Raw genomic sequence first — 19,677 nt, forward strand, 5'->3', positions numbered from 1 at the left:
ACGGGATCCGTTCAAGAAGTTTTACACACAGTTTTCATCCCTCTATTTGGATATGTTCCTATCCCTGTTCTACCTGTTTGTTTTTATCCTATTTGGGCAAGTGCAATCTTATGCCATGTCGAGCCCTAGGACCCCCAGTTTTCCGCCTTTCCTCCCCGCCACGTTGCCACCCCAGGTCGCCACCATGCCCCAGCAGACCGAAGTCAACCCGCAGCCTGATGTCACTACGTTCCAGTTGTTACAGTCAGTCCATCAGCTGTTATCGAGCCAACAATGTTCCCCCTCTCCCGCACACAATATCTCATGGCCCCAGTGGGATGGTCAGCCCTCTTCGTTCAAGCGTTTCTTCAATCAACTGAAGCTTAGAGCCCGGATCAGCCATCGCCACCGCCTCACTCCCAGCGAAATATGTTTCGAAATCTTTATGAGTATTCCCCAAAGCCAGCAGCCACGTTTGGATCTTTGGCTCGATCAAGGGGAAGCTCACGACTGGGACTGGGAGAAGCTTTTAGAACACATCAACGACCAGTTCACCGACAAGCAAGCTGTGATGAAGGCAGGTCAGAAGTTGATGACCATGAGAATGGGAGAAGCGCAGACTTTCAACGCGTTTCTGCAAGACTACGAATATTCGCTGAGCGCCTGTGGAGGTTGGCATTGGCCCGACAGATGCAAGATCCTATTCATAGATGCGGCCCTCAACGACACATTACAGTACCACCTCACTCCGAAGAAGTTACCCGACGACGATTACAACAAGTGGGTGACGAAAGTACGAACTATAGCTGGAAGAGTCGAGTGCTTGCCGCAATACGAAGCAAGATATAGAGATGGATCTAGCAGCACGTGGTATATGCAACAGCCAGTCGACCAAGAGGAGTTCCCGATCCCTGAAGCCGCGGAAGAATCGACAGACGAAGAAGACACCGAAGACGGACCCGAAGTACAGGTCCGGAAAGTACAGTTCCAGCAGAAGTCAGAAGTAGCAGCGTTGATCTCCCAGTTGGAGACCGCTGCCAAGATTATAGAAAAGAAGAGCCAGCAGAAGTTTGCTGAACCCCCGAAGCCACGAGCGCCATGGAGAGCGCAATCTGATATCGAAAAGGCACGACTACGACAAGCCTGTTTCCGTTGTTTAGAGCAGGGCCATCGTTCGTTTAGGTGCCCGAAGTTTCGCCCAGCAGAATCGCCCGCAGAAGTACATGCAACGACAACACCGGAGAACCACGGTACGGACAAGAAGGGTACCAGGAGAGAGTCCGCCACGAAGGACCGGCATGAACCTATTTCGTCACGGAAGACAAAGATTACGGATGCCCCCAAACAAGCGATTTCCCAAATGCATTCGTCCCCGTTCCTGATCGAAGCCTTCATTGATAACTCCTTCTACTGTGACGCCTTATTCGATAGCGGGTGCCTAGTGACGTCAGCCTTCAACGAATCGTTGGTGAAAAAGAAAGGCTTGCAACGGATGCCGATAACGAAGCGTGAGCTACGGTTAGCCGAGAATGACGACAAGAAGAGATGGATTTCGGAAATTGCCTTTTGTGAGCTCGACATCGACGGACGCAAAGAAACAGTCTATGGTTACGTTATCCCCAATCTAGCTTACGACATGATTTTGGGAAAGCCATGGATGGAGCGCAACGATGTCGTTTATTTGGCCAAGGAACGAGTTATTCGTCTAGGTTCCGGAGCTGACGCCCTTATGGTTCGAGAGAAAGGTTGGCTCGACGCGCATGTTCCAGGCGCAAAGGCAAACATGGTTATGGCATCTGTTTTCGCCGCTGAGATTCGGCATAGCAAGAAGAAAAACGAAGAGATCCAGGTTTTCGCCGCCACGATTCACGACATCAACAAGGCTCTTGAAGTCAAGCGTCGCATGACCCTAGGAGAGATTACCGAGCAGCTTCCCGAAGAACTGAAGCACCTCGGCCACGTGTTCTTAGACGACGAGAAAAGAGACTTACCTCCCAACCGCCCCGGTATCGACCACGCTATCAAGTTAACCAAGGACAACAACGGCAAAGAGAAAGAAGTCCCGTGGGGCCCGCTGTACGGTATGTCTCGAGATGAACTCTTGGTCCTGCGTAAAACACTTTCGGATCACTTGGACAAGAATTGGATCCGAGCCAGCAGTTCGCCCGGTGGTGCGCCAGTCCTGTTTGTACGGAAGCCCGGGGGTGGCCTACGATTCTGCGTCGACTACCGTGGTATCAACGCCATCACGGAGAAAGACCGCTACCCCCTGCCCCTCATTAGCGAGACGCTGCGTTCGTTAGCCAAGGCCCGTTACTTCACCAAGGTTGACGTGCGCGCTGCGTTTCACAAGATTCGTGTTAAAGAGGGCGATGAATGGAAGACGGCTTTCCGGACAAGATTTGGCCTTTACGAGTGGCTTGTTACGCCTTTTGGACTTACTGGAGCACCGGCGACCTTCCAAAGATATATCAACAGCACCCTGCGCGAACATTTGGACGATTTCTGTTCCGCCTACCTCGACGATGTGTTGATTTATACCGATGGTAGTCGCAAGGAGCACATGGAAAAGGTCGAGCTCGTGCTGAAGAAGTTGGGAGATGCGGGTCTGTGTTTGGACCTTAACAAGTGCGAGTTCGCAGTTACGGAAACGAAGTATTTGGGTTTCATCATTCAGGCCGGCCAAGGAGTCAAGGTTGACCCAGCGAAGGTCGCGGCTATACGAGAGTGGGTTCCGCCAACCAACGTCAAAGGGGTCCGCAGTTTTATCGGATTCGCCAATTTTTATCGCCAGTTCATCGACTCGTTTAGCGAAGTGGCGGCCCCTTTGGTCAGTTTAACGAAGAAGGGTGTCCCGTGGAAGTGGGGCAAGACAGAAGATCAAGCCTTTGAGAAGCTGAAGAACGACTTCATGAGAGCCCCCGTGCTAGCAATGTGGGATGAAGACCGAACGACGGTGGTGGAGTGCGACTGCTCAGGTTGGGCACTTGGAGGCACTCTATCCCAGGTCGATGATGACGGCAAGTTACGCCCGGTTGCGTTTTTCTCAAAGAAGCTGAGCCCCGCCGAAGTCAACTACGAGATCCATGATAAAGAGTTGTTAGCTGTCATCAAGTGTCTTGAAGAATGGAGAGGTGAACTAAAGAGTCTTGGAGCCCCGTTTAAGATTCTTACCGACCACAGGAATCTTAAATATTTTATGACAACGCGCAAGCTATCGGAGAGACAGGTTCGGTGGTCACAGACCCTTTCAGAGTATGATTTCCAACTGGAGTTTCGAGCAGGAATAAAGAACGGTAAACCGGATGCACTGAGTCGACGAGAGCAGGACACCCCCCAGGGCGAGGATGATGAGCGACTCAAATCTCGAATCATGAAGCTAGTCAAGGATCACTGGCTTCCCGAAGCAACGGCAGTAGCTCTGTCCCCGGCGGAGATCGTTCAGAGAACCGACATTGTCCCCCACGGAGATCAGATATTTTCGCAGCAAGATTTACAGCGCCTGTGGGACGAAGCCAAGACGAAGGACAGCGATTTCCACGAGATGTACAAGGCCCTAGCGGCCGCAGAGAGAAGTTTTCCCCCGACACTGACCAATAAGGTAGCTATATCCATAGCCGAATGTGAATTCGACAACCGAGGCGCCCTTGTATATCGACAGAAGCTTTTTATACCAGACTGGGAGCCCCTACGGACAGCGTTTTTTTTTTTTTTTTTTTATTCATTACTCGCATGGAACCTGATAGGGTTATGGCGAGGTGCAGTAAATCTACACATAGCAAGGTACAATAAAACAAAATCCAAACTCCAACAAAACTCAACGACAAAGGAAATACGTCGTGTTCGACACAGTAATTTGTCCAAAGACACAAGCACCAACTCCTCCTCACTCCTCAACTTCCTCCACTCTCCTCCCACCACTACTTTCTCTTGTCCCCACACCTTCTACCCAGGCCTTCGTGCAAAAACCCGTCTTGCGAACAAACTTCAGCAGCACCTCGGTTCCGTTATTCGTATTGAAGAGCGTCGGGAGATCTAGCGACTTAGGACTCAATGCCATGGCCATCTCTTGACGCTCTGCAGAAAATGCGGCGCAGTGCAGCAGCACATGCTCAACGCTCTCGCTTTCATGTTCTTGACAACGGCGGCACCGGTCCGAGTCCGTCTTCTTGATGAGCAGCAGGTAGGGCAACAAGTTGCCTTTACCCACCTTCATCTGGAAGTACGCCGAGGTTAGCCATCTTGGTCCGGAAACCTTGGGCGCCTTAGCACGGAGAACTGGATCACCACCGATGGTACGCAGGTAGTGCGAGCCATGGGAGGGACCAGCGGCGGTGTCTCGCTCAAAAGCCCAGAGAGTCTCCCACTTGTCCATGGTAAACCTCCTAACCCTAGCGAAGACACTGCCCAGTGAGCTGAACTTACGTTCATCATCACTCTCGAGAGCCTGGCGTGCAACCGCGTCTGCAATCTCGTTCCCCACTATGCCCATGTGCCCGGGACACCACATCACCGTGACTGGCGACGTGAATGTACCGAGGACGCGGCGGGCCTGCCACGCGAAGTGGCCGTGCTTGCGGAGCCGCGCAATGGCAGCTTGGCTGTCGACAAACACATAGCAGGGGCGAGCTTGCTTTGTTATTTTTTCTGTTTTGGCGAGGAGCGTGAGTGCCTCCACGATGGCGGCGCTCTCGCAGTCTGCAACCTCCACATCTTGCAGTCGGTGACTGACTTTCGTTTTGATTTCACCGGTTTTGGTATCGACCACGCACGCTGCAAGCGAGCACCTGGAGCCTTCTTTGGAGCCGTCCGTATACACGGTGACGGCATCGTTCGGAAGTCTTGACAAGAACTGGGCATGCCTGACGGCAGCGTCCTCCTTGGGTCCAGGGTCGACGACGATGGAGATGCGGTCGGTCAGTGGCGGCTGCCAGGGACTATCCCACTCCTGTCGGCGACGTTCTCGTCTCCACATGCCTGCCACCAATGGCTTCAACTCGCGCATGATGCAGCCGAGTCGAGTCTTGACACTCATGTTATGCCCCAGGAGAGGCAGGTCTGAGTCATCGGGGGCAAGCTCGTCCTTGTCGGGTTGGGACGCAACACGGACGGGATGGTTGCGTTGGAGGCGGAGAGTGCGAGCGGCGTAGGCCATGCGTGCTTTGGCGAATCGAATAGAGGGGGGCGGGAGGCCGGCCTCGACTTCGACGGCGCGTGTTGGTGAACCGCGGAATGTACCTAGGATACGGGCGGCAGCTTGGCTTTGCAGTTTCTGGTATACCCTTTGCAGACTGAGCTGGGGTTTTGACGGGTCATACCAGAGAATTGATCCGTAATCGGCGACGGTACCCACACAGGAGATGTAGAGCTGACGGAGTGCCGCGATGGACAGTCCACGCGTGTTCGAAGCCAGCCGAAGCAAGCCGCGGAACGCGATCTCAGCCTTTTGGGTCCGTGCCTGGACGTGCTGTTTAAACGAAAGTCTGTTGTCGAAATGGAAACCTAGCCACTTGACCATCTTTTGGGGACGCACAGTGACATCACCTACTCGGACAGTTTGGGAGGCCCATTTTGCAGCATCGGTGTAGTGGATCAGCTCAGTTTTGCTCTCTTCAAACTCAATGCCGTAGTCGCGAGCCTTGGCCCGCAGCTCCGTCACGAGTTCTTCGAGAAGCGCCGCCGAACGCCTCGGGCTTTTGGACGCCACGGTTACGCTGAAGTCGTCTATATACGACAGCTGAAGTTGTGGTGTGTCGCCGGCCACCCGAGCCACTATATGCCGAGCATACAACAGGAAGAGTAGAGGACTGATGGGGGAACCTTGGGGGATGCCGATGTTAACCGGGGTCATCGGGAACGGCTGACCCTCGATGTGCAGGCCGACAGTACGGTCCTGGAGGAACGAAGCAACCCATTTTCGGAACACCAGGGGAAGACCGAGCTCACGTAAGCTGCGCATCAAGCAGGGCTTTGACACGTGGTCGAAAGCGCCCTTGACGTCAAGGAAGAGAGTGCTTGGAACGAGCTTCATCTCCTTGACCTTCTGCAGGTGGCTGACGTATACGAGAGCGGCGTCCATGGCTGAACGCTGTTTGCGGCCTCCCAGTTGAGTGTCGTCTAGAAGCGAGCTGTCATGGCAATTAGCGAGGTACCCTAAGCGGATCGCAAAGACTTTCTCGAGCACTTTGCCTAGACAGTTGAGCAGTGAGATGATGCGGTAGGACTTTACGACTGAATAATCAGCCTTTCCGTCTTTCGCGAGCACAACCCCAGTAGCTTGCTTCCAGAGTGTGGGGTGTATTCCGAGGCGAGACAGGGCTTTGTAGACGGAGAGAAAGGGCGCGGGATGGGCCTCAAAGGCGATCTGGATGATCTTGGCGTTCATGCCGTCGGGCCCGGGGGCCTTCTTGGCGTTGGCGGACATGATTGCCTCCTTGATCTCGTGGTCTGTAAGGTCAGGCCAGGGGTATATGCTTCGGTCGGTGTCGTTCGGGGGGGTGTCGTGATGGGGGTCGTGATGGGGGTCGTGTGTATCGGCAACGTCAGGTCGGGGGTCGACACCTGCGCTAGACGTAGCACCCAGTAGCGTCAGGAAAGCCTTTTCCTTCTCCTCGGGGGTATTGGCTAACCCGTCTGGCCCCTGGATGGGGGGGAAGTAACTCGCCGTGGCTGGCTTGGTGTATTTCCAGGCTGTGTAGACCTTTTCGTTGTCAGCGTCAGAAAGAAAGGTAGTCCAGTGAGTAGACTTAGCATCTTCGACAGCATGGGTGTACTTGTTGCGAATCGAATGAAACTCAACCAGCGACAGCCTGCCTCGTCTGTATCTTCTCTCTGCGCGCGATGCGGCCTGGCGTTGTGATTGTAGCTCGGGCGTCCACCATGGCTTTGCGCGGGCACTGTGCCTCTTCACTGACATGCACCTCTGACAAGCAGATTGCAGGGCCTCGGAAAGCAGTCGCGCCATTGCGTCACCGTCTGCAGAAATCTCTGCCAGGGACAGCTGAAGCTCAAGGTCGGCCTGGCCAGCCAGCCATTCCTTGCGAAACAGCGACCAGTCGGCCGTCTTGGTGTTGAACGCCGGGTTACGTGTTAGGGTTTTGGGTGTGGTGGTGCTGACGTAATCAAAACTGATGGCCCGGTGATCGGAGCCCGTCTCCTGAAGATACCTCCAGTTCGTAAACAGGCCCGGTCGAGACCGCAGGGAAAATGCGAGGTCGATCACCGAGGTCGTGCTGCTGTTGACGTATGTGCCGCCGTTGCGTTCAACGTAGTCGTCGTCGACAATCAGGGTGGCATTCTGCGACATCAGCCAGTTAGCAAAAGAGTCAGCTCGTGGTTCGTGGGGATGCTCTCGCTGGGAATTCCACCAATGGTGATGGAGATTGAAGTCGCCGAGAAGCAAAGTACTGGTGTCAATATTGCGCGATAAAAGATTGGTGCGCTCAATGGTATAGGGCCGGGGTTGGGTCTCGGGGACAGGCTGCACAGTCAGCTGGCGTTCGTTGTAGACATTGAGAAGCGAAAACGGCTCCGACGCAAGGATGCGCAGGGTCTGAATATCACTCTCAGCATCGCCAAACTCGAACAGCACAGAAAACGGCAGGCCTTGGCGGACGTAGGTCAAGACCCGCGGGCGCAAAGGCATGGCCTCGAGATTCCTAACATTAAACGGCACAACCAGGGTGAAGCCCGGCTGCGTCAATGTTCTATACCCAGCTTTGAGTTTTATGGTATAAGGCTCCTGGATGCAGACAATGTCCGCCTTTCCGGTTGCAGCAGCCTCAAGTATTGTCTCATGAACAGCCTTCATTTTGTGCACGTTGTGCTGAAGGATGCGTAGACGTTGTCCGGCCGTAGGGCCCTCTTTCATAGGCGAGGGGGGCCGTCTGTCGTAGATTTGCGGTCAACGTAGGTATTACGGATAGGGCCCGAAGAAAGGATTAGGGTTCCGGGTACAGCCAACGACTCGGGACAATGATAGGTTCCTGAGGTGGACAGTCGGGCCTGTGGAGGAAGACGTCAGTTAGACAGAGTGCTAAGACGTATGGTCGGTTGAGATGAAGAGGCAACACACAACTTAGATGGCTATTCTGAGAATAGAGCGGCACAAAGAGGAAGGAGGAGGAACAATCACACACTTCAAAGAAGAAGAAAGGTTGAACTGCAAAGAAAGCAAGAACAGAATGGTATAAAGAAGAAGAAGAAGGTAAGCAAGTGCATGTGATTGTTAAGCTTGGAGAACAAGAGTAAACCTGATCAACTCAGGGCAGGAGACGACGATATTTATGTTGTCGGCGCTCCTGACAAAACTCTGTCTTCCCAAGCTAGAAACAATCAACATCTAACTACGAACAAAAAATAAGTCTCGTGTAAACAAGACGTAACAGGTTCGTAACAATCGAACCAGATAACAACCCCCACCTAAGCACGCAATGGCAATTGCAACAAGAAAACTCCGCAGCAGCAGAACAACGTCTATCAGAGCACCCGTGCTCAGCACATCCCACGACAACCTCATATCCGTTGATCAACTCACGATCTACACAGACCAACCTGTGCCATAAGCGCATCTTCATAGGTCGCCGACCTTCGGCGTTGTGGAAAAGAAGAGTGGGGTAGGTCTCATGCATAACCCTTAGCATGAGCAGTGTCAGGATAGCTATTCATGACAGTAGCCCCCCTTTTTATGACTGATTTCCACAGCAGTACTAAGATCGTCTGGCGTTAGGCATCCTCTTGTAGAATTCTGCAACCTTCTCAGGTGCATTGGCTAAATGGTCCAGAGGTTCCCAGGAGGGTCCATCATGTTCATAGCCCTCCCAAACTACTTGATATTGCAGAGGGCCACGCGAAGACACGCCTATAATTTCCTTGACCACAAATTCTTCCTCGCCATCTACTATGACGGGAGGAGGAGGAGGGTTTTTCTGGCCAGGAAGAGGATCCGACGCACATGGTTCCAGCAGACAAACGTGGAAGACGGGATGAACCTTCATAGTGGCAGGGAGTGCCAACTCGTAGGCATGCGAAGACACCTTCCGTAGAATCTTAAATGGGCCAAGCTTCTTGAAGTCCAACTTCTTTGAAGGACGAGTAGTTCGAATATTTCTACTCAAAAGCCACACTAAGTCCCCTTCTCGAAGGAGAGGGGCGGAAGATTTGTGTCGATTCGCGTACTCGGTCATCCGCTCACGGCTCCACGTAATTTCAGTCTTTAAAAACTGACAAATGTTGTCAAGCTCTTTAACAAAGTTCCGCAACGGGCCTTTTTCCACAGAGACTGGGAGCGACTCACGCCCACTTCTGGGGTGAAACCCGTGGTTCGCAAAGAAGGGCGTCAGCATAGTAGAACTGGACTCGGAGTCATTGTAAGAGAACTCCGCCAAGGGCAAAAGATCAGCCCAATTGTCCTGTCTATAGTTGGTGTAACCCCGCAGGTATTGCTCCAAAATAGAGTTCACACGCTCAGTCTGACCATCGGTCTGAGGGTGGAACGCAGTACTCAGATTTTGCTTTATGCCCAACAGTTTGGCTAAAGCCTTGGAAAAAGCCGACGTAAACAGACTACCCCTGTCGGACACAATGTCCAATGGCAGACCGTGGAGCCTATACACTGCTGACAAATAGAGCTTAGCAAAACCTGCAGCATCCAGCGAGGAATCGCAAGGTATAAAGTGAGCCATTTTGCTAAGCCTATCGACGACAACGAGAATCATGTCAAAAGAATTGGAGACCGGCAAGCCGGTGATAAAATCAAGGGACACAGATGTCCACCGAGCTTGCGGAATGGTCAGAGGTTTCAGTAGACCGTAGGGACTATGTCGCGCGGACTTGATCCGTTGGCAGACCTCACAATTTCGGATGTACCGGATGACATCACGACGCATCCCGGGCCACCAGTATTCCCGAACAAGAAGTTCAAAAGTGTTCTTTTGTCCAGGGTGTCCGCTAGGCATAATATCATGACAATTCTTCAATGCACGAACTCGTAGATCCTCGTTCGGCAAATATAGAAGGTCGTTGACAAACAAAAGACCGTCATTGTCAAGCCTGCAGACACTGAGGTCCACATCTGGAGGTTTGGTCGACTGGCCTCGAAGAGCAGAAATAACATCAAGAGCCCACTTGTCCGTGGATAGCGCGATTTTTACCTCGTCTACCAAAGACATGGTACCAATAAAATTTTCAGGGGGAATAATAGGAGCACACAGCTCTTTATCCTCCTCAGAAGAAGAAGAAACGAGGTCTTCGTAGCGTCTGGTCAGGGCATCAGCTCTAGAATTCAAGGAGCCAGGCCTATAAGTGATGACATAACGGTACTCGCTCAGTTCCATAGCCCACCTCGCTTGCCGTCTGTTCATGGCCGGAATTTGCTTAAGAACGGCTAAATTCCGATGGTCCGTCAATACCAGAACAGGTTTTTCCAGACTTTCAACCATGAATCGCCACGACTTTAGAGACTCCACAATGGCTAACAACTCCTTGTCACCTACGCCGTAGTTACACTGGGCAGGATTCATTTTTTGAGAGAAATAGGCCACGGGGTGTAGTAGAAGCCCCTTGTCAGTCGGGTGGTATTGAGACATGACGGCAGATATTACACGGTCAGACGCGTCTGTTTCAATAACAGTGTCCAACAGGTAATCAAAGTGCTTGAGGATAGGTTCAGAGCAGAAAAGGTCCTTCAGGGTGTGAAATGCTGCCTCACATTCAGAGGACCAGACAAAAGATTGCGTCTTTTTAGTCAACTCGAAGAGAGGTGTGCAGATTCTAGAGAAGTCACGGATGAACCTCCTATAGAAATTGGCAAAACCCAAAAAGGACTGGACTCCCTTAACAGTTCGGGGAGCCTCCCACTCACGGACAGCCGCAACTTTAGCGGGGTCCATCTTCAGAGCATCGGCTGAAATAACAAAGCCAACAAAGGTAGTTTCAGTCTTGTCGAATTCGCATTTTTCACCCTTGACAAACAGACTGGCCTGCGCTAATTTTAGCAGGACTTTGCGCACATGAACATCATGTTCCTCTTGGTTCAGAGAGAACACCAGGATATCATCCAAGTAACAGACACAGAATATGTCCAAATACTCCGACAAGACCTCGCTGACATATTTCTGACACGTGGCAGGAGCATTGGTGAGCCCAAACGGCATCACATTGTACTCAAAAATGCCATATCGAGTTCTGAAAGCTGTCTTGTATTCATCACCTTTCTTGATGCGAATCAAGTGGTACGCAGCTCTCAGATCCAGCTTTGTAAAAATGTTTCCCGTAGCCGCCGTGCGCAGTGATTCATTGATCCGAGGCAGAGGAGTTACGTCTTTGATGGTGATATCATTGACGGCTCGGAAATCAACACAGAATCGTAAACTGCCTGGCTTCCTAGCAAAAAGAATCGGGGAAGCCAGCGGCGAAGAGGAAGAGGAAATAAAGCCTTTAGCAAGCATGCCATCTAGATATTTTTTGACAGCCTGCAACTCGAGTGGAGTCATATCGTACAGCGGGGCCTTGGGGTATTTCGCATCGGGAACGAAGTTAATCGCATGATCAATGTCCCGGTGAGGTGGTAGTTGATCAGCACCTTCTCGAGAGAACAGAGGAAGTAGGTCATGGTATTTCTTCGGGATGCGTTCAAGGAGCCGTGCATGCTCTTGTTCCGGAGTTAGGTCCTCCTGATTGAGATAATCCAGGACTTCCTGAGCGGTGACACGATAAATCTGTAGTTTCTCAGCTTTGGCAAAGCGATGCAAAGCCTGAGACGACACCGTCACACAGGAACAAGACACAGCTGACGATTGTGCAATAAAAGAAGGAAGGGGTGAAGTGGCTGAAGCAGGAGCAGATCCCTCAATCTGACTGCCAGCGGTAGAAGCAATATTTTTGTCGTTTTTTGTATAAGAAAAATCAAACGAAGCGCCAGAATCAGTAGAAGCAGTCGAAACAGAAGAAGAAGAAGAAGAAGAATCAGAAGCTGCCACAGCATTGCCATCGGCGGTAGAAGTAACCGATATCTTGAGCGTATTGGAAGGCCAAGAAATTTCCGGGTTATGGGCGTCGAGCCAGCATTTCCCCAGGATGATGTGGTAGCCCCCAAGCTTCGTGATTTGAAAAACCAAAGTTTCTGAATAATTAGGAAAAGAGAGGGACAAAGGAACTTGGTGGGTCACTTTACCCGCAGCAGTTTCACTACCATCAACAACATGGAGCGACTCGGCTCTGGCCTTGAGAACAGTAGGAATCTGATGCCTTGCTATAAATTCAGAATCCACAAAACAAGTTGTTGATCCCGAATCCACCATAGCGTAGGCCTCAATGGAATTATTCACTGTCACAGGAATAACCAGAGGGGGAGAGTTACCATAATCGATAGCATTATCAAGAGAACAAGTGCTGATTCTCAAGAGACCCTCATCAGCAGCGTCAGGGCTAGCCAGGACCAGAGGGGAATGGGTCGGTAGCCCTTCTAGTTTTTTGACGCATCAGGCGCAGGGGCCGTCGAGGGAGCCCGGGTAGAAGTGGAGGGAGAAGGGACAGTAGCTGCGCGAAGAGCAAGGTTGTTTTTGGGGCAAGCCTTTAGCATGTGGTCCTTTGCGCCACACTTCCAACAAACACCCTTTGCCATTTTGCCGTCAGCAGTCTTACGGAAGGGTAGACCGTTGGCATCGGGACCTGCAGAGGTACCCTTAGCTGGCTTGGTGTTGGGGACAGCTTTTTGGGCGCCAGCATTTCTCGAACGAGAATCTTGCTGAAAGGGGACCACACCAGGAGGCGGTTGGATTTTCCCGTTGTTTCCCCGGGTTCGGTTGTTGATCGTATTGTCCAGCGTGTTGCAGAAATTAGCGAACTGATCAAGCGTTCCCTTAGGGGCAGGATAGGTGTTCCAAGCCAGAGCGTCCTGTATGTGGGGCTTGAGGCCTCGCTGAAATAGTGCAATGGTGAAATCAGCGTCGGCCCAACCGAGTTTCTTCAACAGCGTTGTAAAAGCAGAGTGATAGGCAGTACAAGTACCTGTCTGCTTTAAGTCGAAGATCTGCTGGGTCGCAGTCATGCGCCAGTCAGGGTCATCGAAAGCCTCAGCTAACGATTTCATAAAATCGTCGTACGTTTCAAAGTTCATGTGTCCAGTGGCCGGGTCCATCCGAGGCATGGCCCAATCCAGAGCGCCATCTCTAAGGTAGGAGAAGGCAGTCATCAGCTTGCGCTGCTCCGTGCGGTGGTGCTTGGGTGCAGCAGCAAATTTGACCGCAAGTTGCCTCTGGAACGCCTGGAAGCCTTGCTGATTGCCATCATAGGGCACGACATCAAGATGCTTGTCGGCCTCTTTCAACGGATCGGCATCCTCTTCCCGTTTGACTCGGGGAAGAGACTCAAGGGAGTTGAAGCGGGCTTCAGCGCCAGCCTGGAACGCAGCCCAGTAAACCTGAGCCGCATCAGGAACAGAGCCAACGGGGATGGGCGGGGCACCATCGTCGGTGCGCAGACCAGACATGTAAGCCGCCACAATAGCCATTTTGATCTCAGCACTGAACTCCCTAGGAAGGGCACCGAGATGCCAGTTCTCAGGAGTTCGGTCAGGAATCGACAGGAGGAACGTATTGAGATGCTCGATCATTTCGCGAGTGAGGGCCATTGCGAGTTGAAACGTAATAGAGAGGGAAAAATAAATGAGGAGAGAAAAAAGTGCCAAAGAGAGCCAAAGTTGTAATAGCGTCGGGTCTTCAAATGAAGCTTAACAAAATATTACGGATAGGGCCCGAAGAAAGGATTAGGGTTCCGGGTACAGCCAACGACTCGGGACAATGATAGGTTCCTGAGGTGGACAGTCGGGCCTGTGGAGGAAGACGTCAGTTAGACAGAGTGCTAAGACGTATGGTCGGTTGAGATGAAGAGGCAACACACAACTTAGATGGCTATTCTGAGAATAGAGCGGCACAAAGAGGAAGGAGGAGGAACAATCACACACTTCAAAGAAGAAGAAATGTTACGGGTCGTGGACCCGATGTTGGATCATCTTTGGGCTGATCCATGTTGACCCACTTTTTGTGTGATTTGAAGTTGGGTCCACTTTCGGGTTAGGGTTTGTGGACCCACTTTTAGTCGACCAGGGTGCGACCCACTTTTTGTGTCACAAGGGTCGGGACCCACTTTTATGTGCACGGATGTTGCTCCACTTTTATTGTACAGGGGTCATAGGGCTGGTTGCCCTGGTGGGGCGCACACAACTGGATTGTCGAACGCCTATAAAGCAGAGCCAGTTCCCCCATCTTTAGTTTAGATTTTCTTCTTCCTTTTCTTTCTTTTCTTCCCTATGTTAAAGATAATAAACAGCATTTGGTCATAACTATGAGATTCTCTCATACTTAGTGAAACCCGTCACATATTATCTTTAACATCTTCTTGAGTTTTCTCACGATCCCCTGGAGTTACGGGATCCGTTCAAGAAGTTTTATATACAGTTTTCATCCCTCTATTTGGATATGTTCCTATCCCTGTTCTACCTGTTTGTTTTTATCCTATTTGGGCAAGTGCAATCTTATGCCATGTTGAGCCCTAGGACCCCCAGTTTTCCGCCTTTCCTCCCCGCCACGTTGCCACCCCAGGTCGCCACCATGCCCCAGCAGACCGAAGTCAACCCGCAGCCTGATGTTACCACGTTCCAGTTGTTACAGTCAGTGCATCAGCTGTTATCGAGCCAACAATGTTCCCCCTCTCCCACACACAATATCTCATGGCCCCAGTGGGATGGTCAGCCCTCTTCGTTCAAGCGTTTCTTCAATCAACTGAAGCTTAGAGCCCGGATCAGCCATCGCCACCGCCTCACTCCCAGCGAAATATGTTTCGAAATCTTTATGAGTATTCCCCAAAGCCAGCAGCCACGTTTGGATCTTTGGCTCGATCAAGGGGAAGCTCACGACTGGGACTGGGAGAAGCTTTTAGAACACATCAACGACCAGTTCACCGACAAGCAAGCTGTGATGAAGGCAGGTCAGAAGTTGATGACCATGAGAATGGGAGAAGCGCAGACTTTCAACGCGTTTCTGCAAGACTACGAATATTCGCTGAGCGCCTGTGGAGGTTGGCATTGGCCCGACAGATGCAAGATCCTATTCATAGATGCGGCCCTCAACGACACATTACAGTACCACCTCACTCCGAAGAAGTTACCCGACGACGATTACAACAAGTGGGTGACGAAAGTACGGACTATAGCTGGAAGAGTTGAGTGCTTGCCGCAATACGAAGCAAGATATAGAGAAGGATCTAGCAGCACGTGGTATGTGCAACAGCCAGTCGACCAAGAGGAGTTCCCGATCCCTGAAGCCGCGGAAGAATCGACAGACGAAGAAGACACCGAAGACGGACCCGAAGTACAGGTCCGGAAAGTACAGTTTCAGCAGAAGTCAGAAGTAGCAGCGTTGATCTCCCAGTTGGAGACCGCTGCCAAGATTATAGAAAAGAAGAGCCAGCAGAAGTTTGCTGAACCCCCGAAGCCACGAGCGCCATGGAGAGCGCAATCTGATATCGAAAAGGCACGACTACGACAAGCCTGTTTCCGTTGTTTAGAGCAGGGCCATCGTTCGTTTAGGTGCCCGAAGTTTCGCCCAGCAGAATCGCCCGCAGAAGTACATGCAACGACAACCCCGGAGAACCACAGTATCGACAAGAAGGTTACCAGGAGAGAATCCCCCACGAAGGACCGGCATGAACCTATTTCGCCACGAAAGACAAAGATTACGGATGCCCCCAAACAAGCGATTTCCCAGATGCATTCGTCCCCGTTCCTGATCGAAGCTTTTATCGACAACTCCTTCTACTGTGACGCCTTGTTCGATAGCGGATGCCTAGTAACGTCAGCCTTCAACGAATCGTTGGTGAAAAAGAAAGGCTTGCAACGGATGCCGATAACGAAGCGTGAGCTACGGTTAGCCGAGAATGACGAAAAGAAGAGATGGATTTCGGAAATTGCCTTTTGTGAGCTCGACATCGACGGACGCAAAGAAACAGTCTATGGTTACGTTATCCCCAATCTAGCTTACGACATGATTTTGGGAAAGCCATGGATGGAGCGCAACGATGTCGTTTATTTGGCCAAGGAACGAGTTATTCGTCTAGGTTCCGGAGCTGACGCCCTTATGGTTCGAGAGAAAGGTTGGCTCGACGCGCATGTTCCAGGCGCAAAGGCAAACATGGTTATGGCCTCTGTTTTCGCCGCTGAGATTCGCCATAGCAAGAAAAAGAAGGAAGAGATCCAGGTTTTCGCCGCCACGATCCACGACATCAACAAGGCTCTTGAAGTTAAGCGTCGCATGACCCTAGGAGAGATTACCGAGCAGCTTCCCGAAGAACTGAAGCACCTCGGCCACGTGTTTTTAGACGATGAGAAACGAGATTTGCCGCCCAACCGCCCCGGTATCGACCACGCTATCAAGTTAACCAAGGACAACAACGGCAAAGAGAAAGAAGTCCCGTGGGGCCCGCTGTACGGTATGTCTCGAGATGAACTCTTGGTCCTGCGTAAAACACTTTCGGATCACTTGGACAAGAATTGGATCCGAGCCAGCAGTTCGCCCGGTGGTGCGCCAGTCCTGTTTGTACGAAAGCCCGGGGGTGGCCTACGATTCTGTGTCGACTACCGTGGTATCAACGCCATCACGGAGAAAGACCGCTACCCCCTGCCCCTCATTAGCGAGACGCTGCGTTCGTTAGCCAAGGCCCGTTACTTCACCAAGGTTGACGTCCGCGCTGCGTTTCACAAGATTCGTGTCAAAGAGGGCGATGAATGGAAGACGGCTTTCCGGACAAGATTTGGACTATACGAGTGGCTTGTTACGCCTTTTGGACTTACTGGAGCACCAGCGACCTTCCAAAGATACATCAACAGCACTCTGCGTGAACATTTGGACGATTTCTGTTCCGCCTACCTCGACGATGTGTTGATTTATACCGATGGTAGTCGCAAGGAGCACATGGAAAAGGTCGAGCTCGTGCTGAAGAAGTTGGGAGATGCGGGTCTGTGTTTGGACCTTAACAAGTGCGAGTTCGCAGTTACGGAAACGAAGTATTTGGGTTTCATCATTCAGGCCGGCCAAGGAGTCAAGGTTGACCCAGCGAAGGTTGCCGCTATACGAGAATGGGTTCCGCCGACCAACGTCAAAGGGGTCCGCAGTTTTATCGGATTCGCCAATTTTTATCGTCAGTTCATCGACTCGTTTAGCGAAGTGGCGGCCCCTTTGGTCAGTTTAACGAAGAAGGGTGTCCCGTGGAAATGGGGCCAAGCCGAAGAGAGCGCGTTCGAGACGCTCAAGAATTTGTTCATCACGGCACCAGTTTTAGCAATGTGGGACGAAGACCGAACGACGGTGGTGGAGTGCGACTGCTCTGGTTGGGCACTTGGAGGCACTCTATCCCAGGTTGATGATGACGGCAAGTTGCGTCCGGTTGCGTTTTTCTCCAAGAAGTTGAGTCCTGCCGAAGTTAACTACGAGATTCATGACAAGGAGCTTTTGGCAGTGGTTAAGTGCCTTGAGGAATGGCGAGGCGAACTTAAGAGTTTGGGAGCGCCTTTCAAGATTTTGTCCGACCACAAGAACCTACAGTATTTCATGACGACTCGCAAACTTTCGGAGCGCCAGGTTCGGTGGTCGCAGATGCTTTCGGAGTTCGATTTTAAGCTGGAGTTTCGGTCAGGCAGCAAGAGTGGAAAGCCCGACGCCCTCAGTCGACGACAGCAAGATGTTCCGCAAGGCGAAGATGACGACCGCCTGAAGTCTCGGATCATGAAGCTCATCAAGGACCAATGGATTCCCCACACAGCAACGGTGCCTGTGGCAGCTGGTGACATCGCAGAAAGCCCCGACAATGTCCCGGACGGATCACGACTGTTTGTGCAACCGCACCTCCAAGAGCTTTGGGACCAAGCGAAGGACCACGACTCGGATATGCAGGAAATGTACCAAGCTTTGGCAGCAGGCGAACGAAGTTTTCCCCCGTCGCTGACCAAGAAGATAACGATATCCATAGCCGAGTGCGAATTCGACCAACGTGGAGCACTGTTATATCGCCACAAGTTGTTTGTTCCAGAATGGGAACCCCTACGGACGGCACTGATTCAGAAGACGCACGACTCACACATCACAGGCCACCCCGGACGCGACGGCACGCTTGCCATTCTGTCCCGCGAGTTTTTCTGGCCAGGTATATCGCGAGATGTGAGACGTTTTTGTGCGAACTGCAATGTTTGTGGGCGGTCGAAAGTGTGGCGCGAGCGTAAGAAGGGATTACTGTTGCCGCTTCCGATCCCGCAGCGACCCCACTCGGAGCTGGGTATAGACTTCATGACTGAGCTCCCCGCGAAGAAATCGGGAGATCCCCGCTACCTGATGGTGATTGTTGACCGTCTAACGGGAGGTGTTGCCTTGGAAGCCATGAACACGATGAAGGCCGAACAATGTGCAGAGAGTTTTCTGCAGTGTTACTGGAAGCACCATGGTTTCCCGCGCGCGCTGGTCTCTGATCGAGGCACTAACTGGACGAGCGAGTTTTGGACTCATCTTTGCAAGCTTACTGGTATCGAACAACGGTTGTCGACAGGTTTCCACCCACAGACTGACGGCGCAACGGAACGGATGAATCAAGAAGTTTTGACATACTTGCGATCGTTCATCACCTATTCGCAGTATGATTGGCCAGACTTGCTCCCCTCGGCCATGTTGGCGATCAACAACCGGAATACCTCGATGGGAATGAGTCCGTTTTTCCTGACGCACGGTTATCACGTCAGCCCAATCGAGCAAGTTACAGCAGAAGAGTCCGTTCCGCGAAGGCTAGAACACCGAGACGCCGAGAAGTTCATTCAGAGACTCCACGAAGGCTGGGAGCTAGCACAGGCAGCCATGGCAGCGCGACAACAGGACATGGAAGATCAGGCCAACCGATCGAGAGGCCCCCAGGTTCGGTTCGAAGTCGGAGACACCGTGTGGCTAAAGCTCAAGAATATTTCGACGCCGCAGCTATCAAAGAAGCTTTCCTGGACGAACGCGATGTACAAAGTCAGGAAGATTGTCTCTCCCCACGTTGTTGAGTTGGACGTGCCGACAAATGTTCACCCGAGATTCCACGTCGATTTGCTCAAGCCCGCCAGCCAGAACCCGTTCCCGTCGCAAGAAACGGACGACACGCAACCGCCGCCAATTGAAGAAAACGAATACGGCGAACCCGAGTACCTTGTTGAACGAATCCTGAGAAGCCGCCAGAGACGCGTTGGAAGAGGCTACCGCAGAGAAGTTCTTGTCAAATGGGCCGGATACGCAGAGCCAGATTGGAGACCGCGCGTTGATTTCGAGGACACCGAAGCGCTTGAGATGTTTGAAGCCGAGTTTGGAACAGAAGACGATGTGGGCGTACCAGAAGCTGACGCCCGGACAGGCCCCCGCACACGGACGAGAGGAGGGGGGTAATGTTACGGGTCGTGGACCCGATGTTGGATCATCTTTGGGCTGATCCATGTTGACCCACTTTTTGTGTGATTTGAAGTTGGGTCCACTTTCGGGTTAGGGTTTGTGGACCCACTTTTAGTCGACCAGGGTGCGACCCACTTTTTGTGTCACAAGGGTCGGGACCCACTTTTATGTGCACGGATGTTGCTCCACTTTTATTGTACAGGGGTCATAGGGCTGGTTGCCCTGGTGGGGCGCACAC

General features: G+C 52.0%; 5 protein-coding genes across 5 annotated transcripts; 2 read left to right on the forward strand and 3 right to left on the reverse strand.

The window, feature by feature from the left end:
- Positions 1–184: 184 nt before the first annotated feature.
- BROUX77_006299 (uncharacterized protein) lies at positions 185–3,746 on the forward strand (the record flags this gene model as incomplete). Its single annotated transcript, XM_073751269.1, has 3 exons — positions 185–243; positions 403–3,580; positions 3,726–3,746. The coding sequence occupies 3 exons, from the start codon at positions 185–187 to the stop codon at positions 3,744–3,746; spliced, it is 3,258 nt and encodes a 1,085-aa protein (XP_073603368.1).
- A 119-nt stretch (positions 3,747–3,865) lies between these two features.
- On the reverse strand, positions 3,866–7,849 carry BROUX77_006300 (uncharacterized protein; the record flags this gene model as incomplete). The annotated part of the gene is made up of 1 exon (XM_073751270.1): positions 3,866–7,849. The coding sequence occupies one exon, from the start codon at positions 7,847–7,849 to the stop codon at positions 3,866–3,868; it is 3,984 nt and encodes a 1,327-aa protein (XP_073603369.1).
- Positions 7,850–8,687: 838 nt separating this feature from the next.
- On the reverse strand, positions 8,688–12,278 carry BROUX77_006301 (uncharacterized protein; the record flags this gene model as incomplete). Its single annotated transcript, XM_073751271.1, has 1 exon — positions 8,688–12,278. One exon carries the CDS (start codon positions 12,276–12,278, stop codon positions 8,688–8,690), a length of 3,591 nt encoding a protein of 1,196 aa, XP_073603370.1.
- Positions 12,279–12,442: 164 nt separating this feature from the next.
- Positions 12,443–13,609, reverse strand: BROUX77_006302 (uncharacterized protein; the record flags this gene model as incomplete). The annotated part of the gene is made up of 1 exon (XM_073751272.1): positions 12,443–13,609. The coding sequence occupies one exon, from the start codon at positions 13,607–13,609 to the stop codon at positions 12,443–12,445; it is 1,167 nt and encodes a 388-aa protein (XP_073603371.1).
- A 979-nt stretch (positions 13,610–14,588) lies between these two features.
- On the forward strand, positions 14,589–19,436 carry BROUX77_006303 (uncharacterized protein; the record flags this gene model as incomplete). Its single annotated transcript, XM_073751273.1, has 1 exon — positions 14,589–19,436. The coding sequence occupies one exon, from the start codon at positions 14,589–14,591 to the stop codon at positions 19,434–19,436; it is 4,848 nt and encodes a 1,615-aa protein (XP_073603372.1).
- Between the last annotated feature and the right edge of the window lie 241 nt (positions 19,437–19,677).

The sequence above is a fragment of the Berkeleyomyces rouxiae genome (genome assembly GCF_048999995.1).
Source record: "Berkeleyomyces rouxiae strain 22BRR77 chromosome Unknown BrBRR77_ptg000008l, whole genome shotgun sequence".
Classification (NCBI taxonomy): Eukaryota; Fungi; Ascomycota; class Sordariomycetes; order Microascales; family Ceratocystidaceae; genus Berkeleyomyces; species Berkeleyomyces rouxiae.